General features: G+C 46.0%; 1 protein-coding gene across 1 annotated transcript in view; it reads left to right on the top strand.

Moving 5' to 3' along the window:
- The window catches only part of LOC136583249 (uncharacterized), a 47,250-nt gene extending 37,285 nt beyond the window's left edge, over nt 1–9,965 (top strand). The window contains exon 9 of the mRNA XM_066584234.1: nt 9,353–9,965. Coding sequence (XP_066440331.1) covers nt 9,353–9,456 — 104 coding nt within the window. The 3' untranslated portion in view covers nt 9,457–9,965. The remainder of the gene's footprint in view (nt 1–9,352) is intronic.
- The last annotated feature ends 6,387 nt before the right edge of the window (nt 9,966–16,352 follow it).

Raw genomic sequence — 16,352 nt, 5'->3', positions numbered from 1 at the left:
AGTCTCCCATTGACTTCAATCGGGTTCGTTACTCAAAATGAGCACCCTAGCATTTTGGTGCTCGCTCATCTCTAGTTGAGACTATTACAAAATCATATCGCGTGATTACTGTTTAGAGGCTGTTGGGACTCCTTGCACATCTGTGGGAAAGAAAATGCTATGTCACAAAAGCTGTGCATTGTATGACAGTTTTTTTTACTTTTTTTTTTCAGTATTAATTACTGTTAAAGGGGTTGTCCCGCGCCGAAACGGGTTTTTTTTTTCCAATCCCCCCCCCCCCCCCCCCCCCCCCCGTTCGGCGCGAGACAACCCCGATGCAGGGACCTAAAGAAAAATCCGCACAGCGCTTACCTGAATCCCCGCGCTCCGGTGACTTCTTACTTACCGGCTGAAGATGGCTGCTGGCATCTTCTCCCTCCGTGGACCGCAGGGCTTCTGTGCGGTCCATTGCCGATTCCAGCCTCCTGATTGGCTGGAATCGGCACGTGACGGGGCGGAGCTACACGGAGCCCCATTGAGAACAGAAGAAGACCCGGACTGCGCAAGCGCGGCTAATTTGGCCATTAGACGGCGAAAATTAGTCGGCTCCATGGGAACGAGGACGCTAGCAACGGAGCAGGTAAGTGAAAAACTTCTTATAACTTCTGTATGGCTCATAATTAATGCACAATGTACATTACAAAGTGCATTAATATGGCCATACAGAAGTGTATAGACCCACTTGCTGCCGCGGGACAACCCCTTTAAAGCTGGTATTGTATAGAAGGCCAGGCTCACACGACTGTATTTTAAAATGCTGTGTAAAAATAGCAGGATTTTACCAACGTATTGTTGCGTTCTTTGCTAGCATTTACAGCGTATATTATATGCGCACTCATGCCCTTTCTGGTTTCTTCTTTTTTTTTTTTTATATACGGAATGTAATTGCGAATGCACTGCCGTTCAAATGCATCTATAGAGAATAGGGCTATGGCGCACGAAATACATGGTAAAATAGAACATGCCGTGTTCTTGCACTCGAACATATGAATGAATCGGTGTACTTTCATTGATGCTGTTTACTGTGTATTATTTGTGCCTAATACACAATGCAAATACGTCAGTGTGAGCCTGACCTAAAACACATTTTGAAATTTGTATTTTTGTAGAATGTATAGCCACTAAAGATGAGCGAGCACTAAAATGCTCGTTGCTCGAGTCGAGCTTTCCGCGATGCTCGAGAGTTCGTTTCGAGTAACGAACCCCATTGAAGTCAATGGGCGACTCAAGCATTTTTGTATATGACCGATGCTTGCTAAGGTTTTCATTTGTGCAAATCCGCAAAACCTACGAAAGTGATGCAAACGACACAAGCGGATAGGGCAGGCGAGGGGCAACGTGCTGGGCTGCATCTCAGGTTCTTAGGTATCACTATTAAGCCACATTAGCGGCAAGAGTGGGCCCCCCCTAACAATTTTTACTTCAGACAAATTCTCATTAGCAAGGCACACCTTAGCTAAGCACCACACTACCTCCAACAAAGCACAATCACTGCCTGCGGGACACACCGCTGCCTCTTCTCCTGGGTTACATGCTGCCCAACCCCCGTGCACGACCCTGCGTCTGCAGCGCACACAAAAGTGCCCCCTGCACAGCCCTCAGCTGCCCTCATGCCACACGCTGGCCTCATAGCCACACCACCCTCATGTCTGCCATGAGGAGGAACCGGAGGCACATACTGCAGAGGGTTGGCAGGGCCAGGCAGCGACCCTCTTTGAAAGTGTGGGTGATAGCCCACAATGCTGTTGAGAATTGATAATAGATTGACGTTCCATCTTCATTCCAATCCTTTGCCACCTCCGTCAGGAGCTGCAAACGTGGGCATAAAGGGGAGTCTGCTGCCAGCCCAGCACTTCTACACATGTCCACAATGCAACAATACTCGGTGTGGGAAGTATGTGAGCGGGCCCTGGGTCAGCCTCTGTCCCAGCAAACAGCTTGTGTGGCCCAAGGTGCTGCAAGTGACATAGCAATGGGGACTCCATGTGTCCACACACTACTCATTCTGTTTGGGTGTCGGATACCTCATCAACAACGCAAGGGGTAAACCATCTGCACTTTGCACCCTACCCAAGTCTGTCAGTGTTTTGGGGACAGACAGTTACAACTCCGCTATGGCAAGTCTGTGTGCACTCGCAGCATGGGTGGCTAGCACGTACACACAGACGGTACATAAAGAAATCCCATTGCAGTGCCCCGGATAGCTGAGGTTACGTGAGAGGAAATACATGTCTGCTGCGGCCCACACGCCATGCCCTAGACATTCTGTTTTTTTTAAGTGCCAGGCAGGTACAACTCCGCTATGGCAAGTCTGTGTGCACCCGCAGCTTGGATGGCTAGCAGGTACACACAGATGGTACAGAAAGAAATCCCATTACAGTACCACGGATAGCTGAGGTTACGTGAGAGGAAATACATGTTGGCTGCGGCACACACGCCATGTCCTAGTCAGTCTGGTTTTTTTTGGGGGGGGGGGGGGCAGATGGGTAGAACACCGCAATGGGAAGACTTAGTACACCCATAGTATACACAGACCACGTAATATTCCTGTAGCAAAGGTATAAGCTGACCCCAGTAACAGTTATGTTGCAGAAGTCTAGGAAGACCCCAGTAACATTTCTGTAGTAACAGTATAGACAGACCCCAGTAACATTTCATTAGCAGAAGTATAGGTAGACCCCAGTAACATTTCTGTTGTAACAGTATAGACAGAGCCGAGTAACATTTCTGTAGTAACAGTATAGGCAGACCCCAGTAACGTTTATGTAGCAGCAGTATTGGCAGACCCCTGTAACATTTATGTAGCAGCAGTATTGGCAGGCCCCTGTAACATTTATGTAGCAGCAGTATTGGCAGACCCCTGTAAAATTTATGTAGCAGCAGTATTGGCAGACCCCTGTAACATTTTTGTAGCAGAAGTATAGACAGACGCCAGTAACATTTCTGTTGTAACAGTATAGACAGAGCCGAGTAACATTTCTGTAGCAGCAGTGTAGGCAGACCCCAGTAACATTTCTGTTGCAGCAGTATAGGCAGACCCCAGTAACATTTCTGTTGCAGCAGTATAGGCAGACCCCTGTAACATTTCTGTAGCAGCAGTATATGCAGACCCCTGTAACATTTCAGTAGCAGCAGTATATGCAGACCCCTGTAACATTTCAGTAGCAGCTGTACAGGCAGAGCCCAGTATTTGTAACATTTCAGTAGTAACAGTATAGACAGAGCCGAGTAACATTTCTGTAGCAGTAGTATAGGCAGACCCCTGTAATGTGTCTGTAGCAGCAGTATAGGCAGACCCCTGTAACATTTCTGTAGCAGCAGTATAAGCAGACCCCTGTAACATTTCAGTAGCAGCAGTATATGCAGACCCCTGTAACATTTCAGTAGCAGCTGTACAGGCAGAGCCCAGTATTTGTAACATTTCAGTAGTAACAGTATAGACAGAGCCGAGTAACATTTCTGTAGCAGCAGTATTGGCAGACCCCTGTAACGTTTCTGTAGCAGCAGTATTGGCAGACCCCTGTAACATTTATGTAGCAGCAGTATTGGCAGGCCCCTGTAACATTTATGTAGCAGCAGTATTGGCAGACCCCTGTAAAATTTATGTAGCAGCAGTATTGGCAGACCCCTGTAACATTTTTGTAGCAGAAGTATAGACAGACGCCAGTAACATTTCTGTTGTAACAGTATAGACAGAGCCGAGTAACATTTCTGTAGCAGCAGTGTAGGCAGACCCCAGTAACATTTCTGTTGCAGCAGTATAGGCAGACCCCTGTAACATTTCTGTAGCAGCAGTATAAGCAGACCCCTGTAACATTTCAGTAGCAGCAGTATATGCAGACCCCTGTAACATTTCAGTAGCAGCAGTATATGCAGACCCCTGTAACATTTCAGTAGCAGCTGTACAGGCAGAGCCCAGTATTTGTAACATTTCAGTAGTAACAGTATAGACAGAGCCGAGTAACATTTCTGTAGCAGTAGTATAGGCAGACCCCTGTAATGTTTCTGTAGCAGCAGTATAGGCAGACCCCTGTAACATTTCTGTAGCAGCAGTATAAGCAGACCCCTGTAACATTTCAGTAGCAGCAGTATATGCAGACCCCTGTAACATTTCAGTAGCAGCTGTACAGGCAGAGCCCAGTATTTGTAACATTTCAGTAGTAACAGTACAGACAGAGCCGAGTAACATTTCTGTAGCAGTAGTATAGGCAGACCCCTGTAATGTTTCTGTAGCAGCAGTATAGGCAGACCCCTGTAATGTTTCTGTAGCAGCAGTATAGGCAGACCCCTGTAACATTTCTGTAGCAGCAGTATAAGCAGACCCCTGTAACATTTCAGTAGCAGCAGTATATGCAGACCCCTGTAACATTTCAGTAGCAGCTGTACAGGCAGAGCCCAGTATTTGTAACATTTCAGTAGTACCAGTACAGACAGAGCCGAGTAACATTTCTGTAACAGCAGTATAGGCAGACCCCAGTAACGTTTCTGTAGCAGCAGTATAGGCAGACCCCTGTAACATTTCTGTAACAGAAGTATAGGCAGACTCCCTGTAACATTTACGTGGCAGAAGTATAGGCAGACCCCAGTAACATTATTGTAGCAGAAGTATAGGCAGACCCCAGTAACAGTTATGTAGCAGCAGTATAGGCAGACCCCAGTATCATTTCTGTAGCAGCAGTATAGGCAGACCCCACCACCATTTCTGTTGTTGAAGTATAGGCAGACCCCAGTAACATTTTTGTAGCAGAAGTATACGCAGACCCCTGTATCATTTCAGTAGTAAGACAATAGATCCCAGTAACATTTTTGTAGCAGAATTGTAGGCAGACCCCTGTAACATTCAAGTGGCAGCAGTATAGGCAGACCCCTGTAACTTTCTCGTAGCAGAAGTATAGGCAGGCAGGCAGACCCAAGTAAAATTTCTGTAGTAATAGTATAGGCCAACCTCTGAAACATTGGGATACCATGAGCGTAGGCGTGGGCCCGAAAAATTAGTGTACCAAGAGTACAAGTGTACCTCTGAAAAATTTATCAACCGAGAGGGCAGGTGAAACCCATAAACATTTTTTTTAAAGATACAGCTCACTGTTGCTTAATTTGTAACAGAGCCTGGAGGCAGCCCTGTTGAAAAAATTGGTTCATGTAACAGTCTCAATACTTCTGAAACTTTGAAAAATTGTGAAAACATTGGTAGATGTAGATGAGCCTTTTGGGCCGCAGAAAAATTGGCCGTTCAGCGCGATGACATGTTTCTGGAGGAGGAGTAGCAGGAGGAGGACTAATGTAAGAGACAGATTGACAAAGAGAAATGCCCCGTTGTCCCAGTGATAGAGAAGAGTTATTTTATCTGTGGTTGCAGCCAAAAGATTCTTTAGGTTCCGCTGCTCTCCGCTGGTGGAGAAGAGAAGTCTGGGAAAATCCAGGCTTTGCTCATCTTTATGAGTTTAAGCATGTCTGCACTGGCAGTTGACAGGCGGGTACGCTTGTCCGTGATGATTCCCCCAGCTGCACTAAACACCCTCTCTGACAAGACGCTAGCAGCAGGGCAAGCTAGCACCTCCAGGGCATACAGCGCAAGTTCGTGCCACATGTCCAGCTTTGACACCCAATAGCTAATAGCCTAGCTGGCTAATAGTGAGCCACTACAACAGTAATGCACACGCTCACAGGTAGCCCTAAGGAGTAGTGTTTTTTTTCAGGTTTTTTTTTTTTTTTTAAAACTAGCAGCCTAGATAGCGTGTATATGTCTTTCCCTCTATGAGCGGCTGTGGGCGTACGCTGTGCGTGAAGTTGATGGGACGCACAGAGCGGTGTAAAAAATTGGGCAATTATTGGCCTGCACTTGGAGGGTCACAGCGGTTATGTAACACACACTGTGGGCCGAAAAAATTATACGCTGGGCTGCAGAAAGGCCTAGCTTGCTAATAGTGAGCAACTACAACAGTAATGCACACGCTCACAGATAGCCCTAAGGAGGAGCTTTTTTGGGGTACTTGTTGACAGGATTCTACACTACCACTGTCCCTGCCTGACCAGTACTGCCCCTATACTCTATAATTGGCTGCAGACTGAGAACGCAATAGTCTGCAGAGCCCAAGAGGAAAAAAAAAAGTGCAAAACTGCTCCCAGCAGCCACTACAGTAATGCACACGGTCAGATGTGGCCCTAAGAAGGACCGTTGGGGTTCTTGAAGACGCTAACACTCTCCCTATAGCACCAGCAGCACCCTCCCTAATCTCTGCCAGCGTGTGTCTGAGGCGAGCAGCGGGCGGGACTGCTTTAAATACTCGGCGGTCACTTGATCTCGCCAGCCACTCACTGCAGGGGGGTGGGATAGGGCTGGAATGTCACAGGAGGAAGTTGTAATGCAGGGAAGGAAATAGAATTGACTCGAGTAACTCTTGGTGCTCGTCTCGAGTAACGAGCATCTCGAGTACCCTAATACACGAGCGAGCATCAAACTCGGACGAGTACGTTCGCTCATCTCTAATAGCCACATGGTTTGTGTCTTTTCTTTCGCTCTTTTTTTTTTTTTTGGTTAGGAAATTTGGAGTTCAGAAAGCAAAATGTAAAGTTTCTCTTTAACGCCTTAATGACATGGCCTATTTTGGCGAGGAGGACCAAACAATTTTTGGTATTTTTTCTTCTCCATTTTTCAACAGCCATAACTTTTTTAATTTTCCGTTGGCGCGGCCGTATAAGGGCTTTTTTTTTTTTTGCGTGGCGAACTGTAGTTTTTATTGGTACCATTTTTGGGTACATAGACTACATTATAAAACTTTTTTTTTTTTTTTTTAATGATCGTAGGGAGAGAGAACGCATCAATTCTGCCATAGATTTTTGTGGGTTTTTTTTTTAGAGCGTTAATTATGCAGCATAAATGACAAAATGATTTTTTTTTTTCTGCGGGTCGGTACAGTTACAACGATACCAAAATTGTTGTTTTTTTTTTTTTAGGTTTTTCCACAATAAAAAGCCCTTTTTTTTGGAAATTATAATTTTTTTTCTAAATCGCTGCATTCAAAGTCCTGTAACTTTTTTATTTTTCCATGGACTGCGTTCTGTGACGGCTTATTTTTTGCGAAACGAGCTGTAGTTTGTTTTTTTTTGTACCATTTTGGGGTACATACGTTTTTTTAATCACTTTTATTGCGTTTTTTTGGGATGCAAAATGCTAAAAATTAGCATTTTGCCTCAGTTTTTTAGCGTTTTATTTAAAGCTTTTTGCCGTGCAGGATAAAAAGTGTCTTCAATGTATTGTATGCGTCGTTATGGACGCGTCAATACCCAATATGTGGGATTTTTTATTCTTTTATGCTAATATAAGAAAGCATAAAAAAAGGGTTTTTTACCTTTTTTTTTTTTTACATTTTTATTTTTTGATCTTTATTAGAGATGAGCGAACGTACTCGGTAAGGGCGATTTCGCAATTGAGCACCGCGATTTTCGAGTACTTCACTACTCGGGTAAAAAGTACTCGGGTGCGCTGTGGAGTGGGGGGTAGCAGCAAGGAACAGGGGGGAGCCCTCTCTCTCTCCCTCTCCCCCCTACTCCCCGCTGCAACCCCCCGCTCACCCACAGCGCACCCGAGTAGTGAAGTACTCGAAAATCGCGGTGCTCGATTGCGAAATCGCCCTTACCGAGTACGTTCGCTCATCTCTAATCTTTATTTTTCTCTTTTTAAAATTTTAAATTTTTTTTTTTTACAACATTTGTGTCCCTCTGAGAGACTTTCACTACAGCATTGCAGATCGCTGCAATAAGGCATAGCAGGACTTCTCTCCTGCCATACCTTATCGCTTATTGCAGCGATTTTAGGCTATGGCAATACAGGACGCCGGTATCTGATGCCCCCTGCCTTCGCAGTGGGACGCCGGCTATCACTGACAGCCGGCTCCGCTGCGGGATAGCACGAGATCTGCTATGATCTCGCGCTATCCCTATGGCGTAAGGGTACGTCATTTTGCGGGAAGTACCCCGCTCCAACGATGTACCCTTACTAGAGATGAGCGAACGTACTCGTTTCGAGTAATTACTCGATCGAGCACTGTGATTTTCGAGTACTTCAGTACTCGGGTGAAAAGATTCAGGGGGCGGGGGAGGCGTGGCGGCACGGTGGGTAGCAGCGGGGAACAGGGGGGAGCCCTCTCTCTCTCCCCCCCCCCCCCCCCCCCCCACTCCCCGCTGCAACCCCCCACTCACCCACGGCGCCCCCCCGAATCTTTTCGCCCGAGTACAGAAGTACTCGAAAATCGCGGTACTCGGGCGAAAAAGGAGCGTGGCCAAGTACGCTCGCTCATCTCTAACCCTTACGTCATGGGGCGGGTAGGGGTTAAACAGTCATTGAATGAAAACACTCTAGATGCCTGCAGCCTGCACTGGGTTTCTTCTAGCTTTAGGCTGTCTGTCCACGGGTGGGTTTCAATTGTTCGGGTGTTCCTGCCTCAGTGCGGCCCATTGACTTCATTAGGAATTGTCATTGCATCGGCATTGCAAGAGAACTGAATGCTTGAGGCAGCTGGACGAGGGCTATTGGTTCTGTTTAATAATCAGAAACCAATCCTACGCAAACGGAAACCTTTGGTTTTTTTTGTTGGTTTGTTTTTTTTAACCCATTGAAAACGAGGGAAAAGTTAAAAGCATTAATTTAGTTTCTTTGCTCCAAAAACAGAACAGAGATGAAATTATAACTGAAAGCACTAACGCAAGTGTGAGTGTACTTGGTCAGATTTTTATGTCCTCCCATAGGAGCCTCTGATGCAGATATGAACTTGGCCTTATCTGACTAAAGTCCCATTTAGATGGGACGACCATCATCTAAATGACTGAGCCCTGACTTCACTGGTGAAGGCCTTTGGCAATCGTGTATAGCGTTTAGATGGGCAGAGAACACAGCTGTGTTGTGGGCTTGTTGCTGACAGCGAGAAGCCTGCGATCCAGCTGTGTGTTTTTTCATCCTGACGAAAAGTGGGCGACTAGTGTGTGTGTGGTTTTTCTTTTTTTTTTTTTTTTTTTTTTACATATTAAACAATTATCGCTAATTTTGATTCATTTGAATTAAACTTTGAGCGATAATCGTCCTATGTAAATGGACCTTTACACAAAGGGACTAAGTGAACAACCCCTATGCTAATCTGCATGGTATTTGGATCTCCATCCTTTGGAATGAATTTACACAGGGTTTGGACTTGAGTAGAATATTAAATGAACCTCTTCATACCAATATACTCCACTGCAAGTTATCTTAGCTGATAACATTTTCTATTCTATTGATCTTGTAGAAGATAAGTTAACCTGTATGTGCTCTATTTAGGTGAGAAGAAATTCGTGTGTCCTGAGTGTCCGCAGGGCTTTATGAGAAGGGATCACTTGTCCAAGCACATAAAGACACATCAAAACAAGAAGGGGCAGGCGTGACCAGTAGTCATAACAACAGTTTCAATGGAAGCAGGGACAGGCTGTGATGGAAGTGCTGCCTCCACTCCCACCCCTCAGGCCCTCATCACCACCAATATGGTAGCCATGGCGGCAATGACTCACGAAAACGTCGCCCGTCTTGACATAAACGTCATGCAAGTGGCAGACCTGCAGTCAGTCAACATCAGGGGCAATGGCTTTTGAGGGCCTTGTTCAGGCAGGACTGTAGATAATTGTGAAAATGTATTTGGGTATTGGAGTTGGGCTGTAAAGGAACGATGGGTCCAAAAGTGTCAAACATCTATTGTGACATGGAAGTTTGTGCCAACTTATCTTCTCACTTGTGTGGAAGAATCATGCTCTGTAGCACATTATTTTTTTTCCTCCCTCCATTCTCATTAATTAACGTATTATGGATATCTACAGGGCCTTCTCTTTAGAAGGAAGGTAACCATGTATGTGTTAAAATGGAAAATCTCCAGTTATTAAACCTTGACCTGGTTCTGGCAGAGTGGATTTGAGCTTTAGCCACTTTTAGGCCTTAGTCAGACGGGTGTTTTTAGCCGCTATTTGCGCATGCGTCCGGCGATTTTATAAAACCATTGCTTTGCAATGGTATCGGACACATGAGCGCTTTTTATGCGCTCGTCCGATAAATTATAGAACAAAAAATTGCAGATCGCACCTATCTGCGATTCCTGTTCTCTTCTGTATATACGCTCAATGGGGCCGGCGGCAGCAGCGCCGACCCCATTGATAACATATAGAAAACAAATCATTCTTCTCTGCCACAGCTGTAACAGCTGTGGCAGAGAAGAACGATGTTTGCCCATTGAATTCAATGGAGCGGCAATACAGCCGCTCCATTGAAAGCAATGGGCTGCCGGCGTGCGCGGGGTGAATTGTCGGGAAGGGGTTAAATATATAAGCCCTTCCCTGCAATTCATCCTAAAATGTGTTAAAATAAAAAAAAATTGTATACTCACCTTTCCGCTGCAGCCGGAGTCCAGCCGCGGCCGCTGTCAGTTCTCCTGAACTGCTTCTCGGCACTATTCAGCCGGCGGGGCTTTAAAATCCCCGCCTGCTGAATGATCTGCCTCTGATTGGTCACAGCCCTGACCAATCAGAGGCCGGTTTCACTCACACACCCATTCATGAATTCATGAATGGGTGAGTGACTGCTGCCTCTCAGCACTGAGCCAATCAGGGGCAGGTCTGACTCACATCCATTCATGAATTCATGAATGGGTGTGAGTGAGGCATGCCTCTGATTGGCTCAGCGCTGAGCCAATCAGGGGGCAGGTCTGACTCACACCCCCTTCACACCCACTGCAGGACGGCCGCGCGGAGCTCCGGCTGCCGGGAGAAGGTGAGTATACAATTTTTTTTTTATTTTAACACATTTTAGGATGAATTGCAGGGAAGGGCTTATATATTTAAGCCCTTACCGACAATTCATCCCGGGCTCACCCGCAGCGCATTGCTTTAAATGGAGGCGGCTCTATTGCCGTCTCCATTGAATGCAATGCGCTGGACAGCTCCGGCCCGTTTCTAATGAAACGCGGCTAGGAGCAGATTTTCGGGCGATTTGCGGCGACTTGCGCGCACCGGTCACGCGATTTGCGGATGCGCATCCGTCATGCGATCCGCAAATCGCGCGAAAAAACGCCCGTCTGACTAAGGCCTTAAAGAGGTTAATAATACCTTCTGATTACCTGAAGGAGAGCCAGGAGTTTCCTCCTGATAGATGTCTTTGAGGTTAAACTGTACCAGATTGATCAGTGATGGATGAAGAATTTAAAGGCTTGAACACAAGATTGAGGTGCTAATATGCAAATTCTGGTTTATAGTCACTGATGGTGGACGGTCCATTTAGAACTGAAGACTCCAATGGAACAATAGAATGCAATGGACAATAATTCACCAATGTAGTGAACTTCTGCAACCAGATTCTTCTAACTTGCATTTTATAGGCCGTGTGCTCAGCAATATATAAGCTTCTACTTTTTCGGACTGGAGGATTATGGAAGAGTCCCCACTGCTTTTGGGTATTTGACGCAGTGTCTGTCTGTTTGGGAGTTTTGTTCCTGACACTGAATGTTTTAAAACACTGCAATAAACGTAACCGTTCCATCTATCCGTGTCCCCGTTTGCTCACGTTCTGACACCCTTTGCAAAAGTTAGTGGAGAGGTCTGTTTAGTTTTTTTTTTGTTAGAATGATTTGTGTATACATTTTTGGAAACTGTACTTCATTGGGGCTTCCACCTACATAGTTTTATATAAATATATACATGCAGCCTACACATACGGAAACGTACTATATAGTGAATTTACCCCCCCGGGTATTTCTGGTCATCTTAAAGAATAATAAGGTAAAAGCGTACAGATCCCATACTGCCGTGTTTCTTATCGAATTTTCAGCAGATATGAAATCTGGGCATCTGTCCTTCACTCCAGAAGTGGAGGTTGTGTTGGATTGAAGGCTTATGATGATTGCAGCTGGAAAGCCAGTTGCATTTAATGGTGATGGGTTTTTTTTTTGGGTTTTTTTTCTTAATGACTGTGCCTTAATCAATCGTCATGTGGCTAGACCATAAATGATTACTTTGTAAGGAAACAAGGTCGATTAGTAACGAGCTATGCATTATCATCAACTGTTGTCTTTCGTATATCACAACTTTCTTTTTTCTGTATACTTGTCACCCCTCCCCCCACACCTTTTCCAGTATCACATCTTATGCATTGTACTTTATTTCCAGCATTTGATACCTATGTAATTACTAGAAGTTTTATTTTTTAAACCTATGATTTCTGTATATATCTGTTGTAAATAAAGGACCACTTTCTGTTTCTGTCAAGAGGCTTCATATTTGTTTCATTTTTACTTTGTGGTTAGTAGTTTAGGAAAGCAATGAAATTCCATCAGAAGGTTAGAAGAGTTTTTATTCTTGTCGGTATTATGATGTACGTAAGTAAGAAGTGTCATGGCAGCCGAATGTTAAGGGGTTGTCCTCTGAAAAATATTCGTCTGGATTTAACTAGAAATCCTTTTTTTGTATTTACTTTTTAAAAACCGTATTTGTCTCCCAGATATTCAAGGACTAATGTTTTTCCAATAGTGTCGCTTTTTGGGTTTTTTTCCTTTTTTTTATTGGAGAATTTGTGTCAACTTCTGTAAATGTTATAAGGTGTCTCTCGGTATCCTTTTTTTTTTTTTTTTTCTCCTCTGTTAACCCTGTCTCCTGTTATCGTTGGTTCTGTGTCTCTTCTGACATCATAACTCAGCCAATTACAGGCAGCTCTCGCCTGTCGTTCATGCTGAACGCCTGCTGATAGAACAGCACTACAGAGCCGGGGACAGCCCAGAGTAGATGCAGCTGAGCCCCGGCAGCTGAAGGGAGGGGAGTATGCCAAACATTTTATTTTTTTTTTTTTTTTAATACTGCTTGTACTGGATTTTTGGGGAAGGGCCCTTCCCTGAAATCCATTGACGGGGTGCCAGCAGCAGGATCCTCTACCACAGCTGTCGTGTGACAGCTGCAGTAGGGAATTAAAGAATTCCTTTGCTGCATCTGTCACAGATGTGGCAGCAGGGAATTCTTTTTACTAGCAGGGATGTGTTCTTCATCCCCGCAGGGAACACGGCAGCGGCGGATAGGTAAAAATTATAATTTTTTTATTTTATTTTTTTACACTAAAATCCTTGTTTTTCAGGGAAGGGCTTATATGTAAATCCCTTCCCTGAAAAACAACGCAAGGGTCCCCGAAGACCATTGTTTCCAGAGCGTCATCCCGACGGCTTCATTACATATGGAGGTTGCCCTCTGACCCAGGTAGGGACAGGAAGAGTTTAAAAGCGCCTCCCCTTCCACCATGCTTTAGTGTCTTCCTGTCCCTACGGTGGGACAGCTGAACAAGCTCCAAGCAAGCTGTGGAGGAAAGAGGAAAACTTACCGCACTCTGTGCAATCCCCCTGGAGGGGTAGAGGTCGGGGCCGCACACTCCCGAGTCCCTGCATCCCCGACCTGCGCCGCCGACGGAGCCGTAAGTCGCCTCAGCAGCACTGGTCTCCCTCGCGCGGTCCGCATGCTCGGGCCGCCGCTGCTGCGATACGATAGTTCCTCCTGGCAGGGGAATGGCAGCGGCGGCCTCCCTGGTCCTCGGCGCGCATAGCAGTCATGTCATCCGGCGTGGTGACGTCACACGCTCAACGTAGGGGGTGTGGCTACCGGCGAGAACCCAGAAATGTGCGCCAAATTCAAAAATCCCCCCCATATAAGCAGGCTAAGCTCCATGGAGGATCCTGCTGACTGCCAGACAGTGCATGTGAGTATGTCTACCCGTGACAGCTCAGCACGAGAGGGAGAGACTGATATAGCCTACAGTTTGTAGGGTATGCCAAAAGGAATGCGCAAAATTGCTACTTGTACAAGTCGGATGCATATATGTTCCCCTTTTTTCTTCTCTCCCCTCTCCCCCATTTTTGCATGGGTAGATGGATAAGGAAGGTCCAAAGAAAACGGACCCAAGAAAAAAGTCAAAAAAATGTGTCCTCTGCAGCAAAAGGCTCGAGGGAAAATGATAAAAAGCCCCTATGCGAGGAATGCACGGGGAAAATACTTGCAGAAGAAAAAGCGGCGTTTAAATCTGACATCCGCTGTATGATCAGGGAAGAATTGCACAAGTCCCTGATCATGAAAGGGGTGAGGGATTTTATTCCCCCCTATTTCTAATCAAAAAACCAAACAGTTCCATTAGGACTATCTTTAACCTTAAAGCCCTAAATAAATTTATTTCATACAAAAAATTTAAGATGGAAACAGTGAGATCTATTGTCTCACTAATAGACCGGGATAGTCTAATGTGCACTATAGATCTCAAAGATGCATATTACCATGTCCCAATAGCTGCAGTCCATCACAAGTACTTGAGATTCGCTCTGCGGGAGGGTGACAGGATCCAGCATTATCAATTTACGGCCCTTCCATTCGGAATCTCCACCGCCCCTCGGGTGTTCACAAAAATAGTAATAGAGATGGTAGCCTATTTCAGACGGAACCAAATCTGTATATTCCCATATCTGGATGACTTCTTGCTAGTGTCAAGGACAGAAAAGAGTATACGTATAGACCTACCCACGGTCTTGTCTACCTTAAACAGCTTAGGGTGGATAGTCAACGAACAGAAGTCCGACCTGAACCCTGGTACACAGAAGGTATACCTGGGTGTATTACTAGACTCCCACATCCAGGAATCTCGGCTTCCATCATCTAGGAAGGAAGACCTCATCCAAAGAGTAACCTCCCTCTGTCAGGCTACGATGTTTCTATCAGAGAAACAATGAAGGTGCTGGGCATTCTAACAGCCTGCATTCAGATAGTCCCATGGGCACAAGCCCATACTCGACAACTACAAGGATTCATCCTTGCCAACTGGGACAAACGGCAGACATCCCTGGATAAGGTGAGCCTGTCCCTCCGCGTCAAAGAGTCCCTACGCTGGTGGACCTCGCAGAGGAACCTAAGCAAAGGTACCTCCTGGTCGCAAGAACCTACTGTACCCATCACAACAGATGCCAGCAAAACAGGATGGGGAGCGCAAGTAGCCGACCTAAATCTACAGGGAATCTGGGACCCCCAAGTAGCTAAGTGCTCATCAAATTTCAGAGAATTAAGGGCAATCTGGGAGGCCCTTCAGGCAGCAGAACCCCTTGTAAGAGGAAGGCATATCAAAATTCTAACTGATATGACAGCTCTGTCGTTCGTTCGTCACCAGGGGGGAACGCGACACCCACACCTGCAACAACTGGCGATAAAGATACTCCGCTGGGCGGAATCCAACGTGCTGTCTCTCTCAGCGATCCATCTAAAAGGGTCCACAAACGTCGTTGCCGACTTCCTGAGCAGACAGAGCATCCTTCCAGGAGAATGGGGGCTGAACCAGCGAGTCTTCGACCAACTAATCTGCCAGTGGGGAGAACTGCAGATAGATCTGTTCGCCACGAGGAAAAATTCAAAGAGCCGGGACTTTTACTCGCTGAATCCAAGAGACAATCCGTGCGGGGTAGATGCCCTGTCCCAAAGCTGGGACATGGACCTAGCCTACGCCTTTCCCCCTTTCCCATCTGATCCCCCACACCCTCAGGAAAATCCAAACCAGCCGGGTGTCAGTCATACTAGTTGCCCCTATGTGGGACAAAAGGCCCTGGTATCCCCTGCTAAAAGCCTTGACTATTCGGGGTCCACTCCTACTACCAGCCGTGGAAGATCTCCTGCTCCAGGGCCTGCTAACATACCCGGGGGTCGAAAAATTGAATCTAGCAGCATGGATGCTGAAAGCATGATACTGCGTGGGAAGGAACTCTCTCATAAAGTAATTACCACCCTGACACAGAGCCGTAAACCTATCACGACAGCCATCTATGATAGGATATGGAAGAAATTCACAGACTTCTGCAAAATAGAGCCAGGGAAAATCCCAGGGATTGACATACCTGTAATCCTGGAATTTTTACAGGCAGGCCTAGAGAAAGGCCTTAACCCTAGAACCCTTAAAGTTCATACAGCAGCACTAGGGTCCTACCTAGACTTCCCTTTGGCAGAACACCGCTGGGTGCGTAGGTTTCTCAAAGGGGCAGAATGACTTCGACCCTTTGTTAGAGAAACTTTCCCTACCTGGGACCAAAATATAGTCCTAAATAGTTTTTGCCAACCCCCCTTTGAACCCCTCTCCCAACTTTCCCTGAGACTACTCACGCTAAAAGTTACCCTTTTAGTCGCTATAGCTTCGGCTCGGAGAATAGGGGAATTACAAGCGTTATACTGTATTGAACCATACATGGTAATACAAGATGACAGAATTACCTTCGAATTGGACCCAGCCTTCCTACCGAAGG

Source organism: Eleutherodactylus coqui, chromosome 1 (genome assembly GCF_035609145.1).
Source record: "Eleutherodactylus coqui strain aEleCoq1 chromosome 1, aEleCoq1.hap1, whole genome shotgun sequence".
In the NCBI taxonomy this organism is placed as follows: Eukaryota; Metazoa; Chordata; class Amphibia; order Anura; family Eleutherodactylidae; genus Eleutherodactylus; species Eleutherodactylus coqui.
This window is presented reverse-complemented; position numbering and strand designations above follow the sequence as displayed.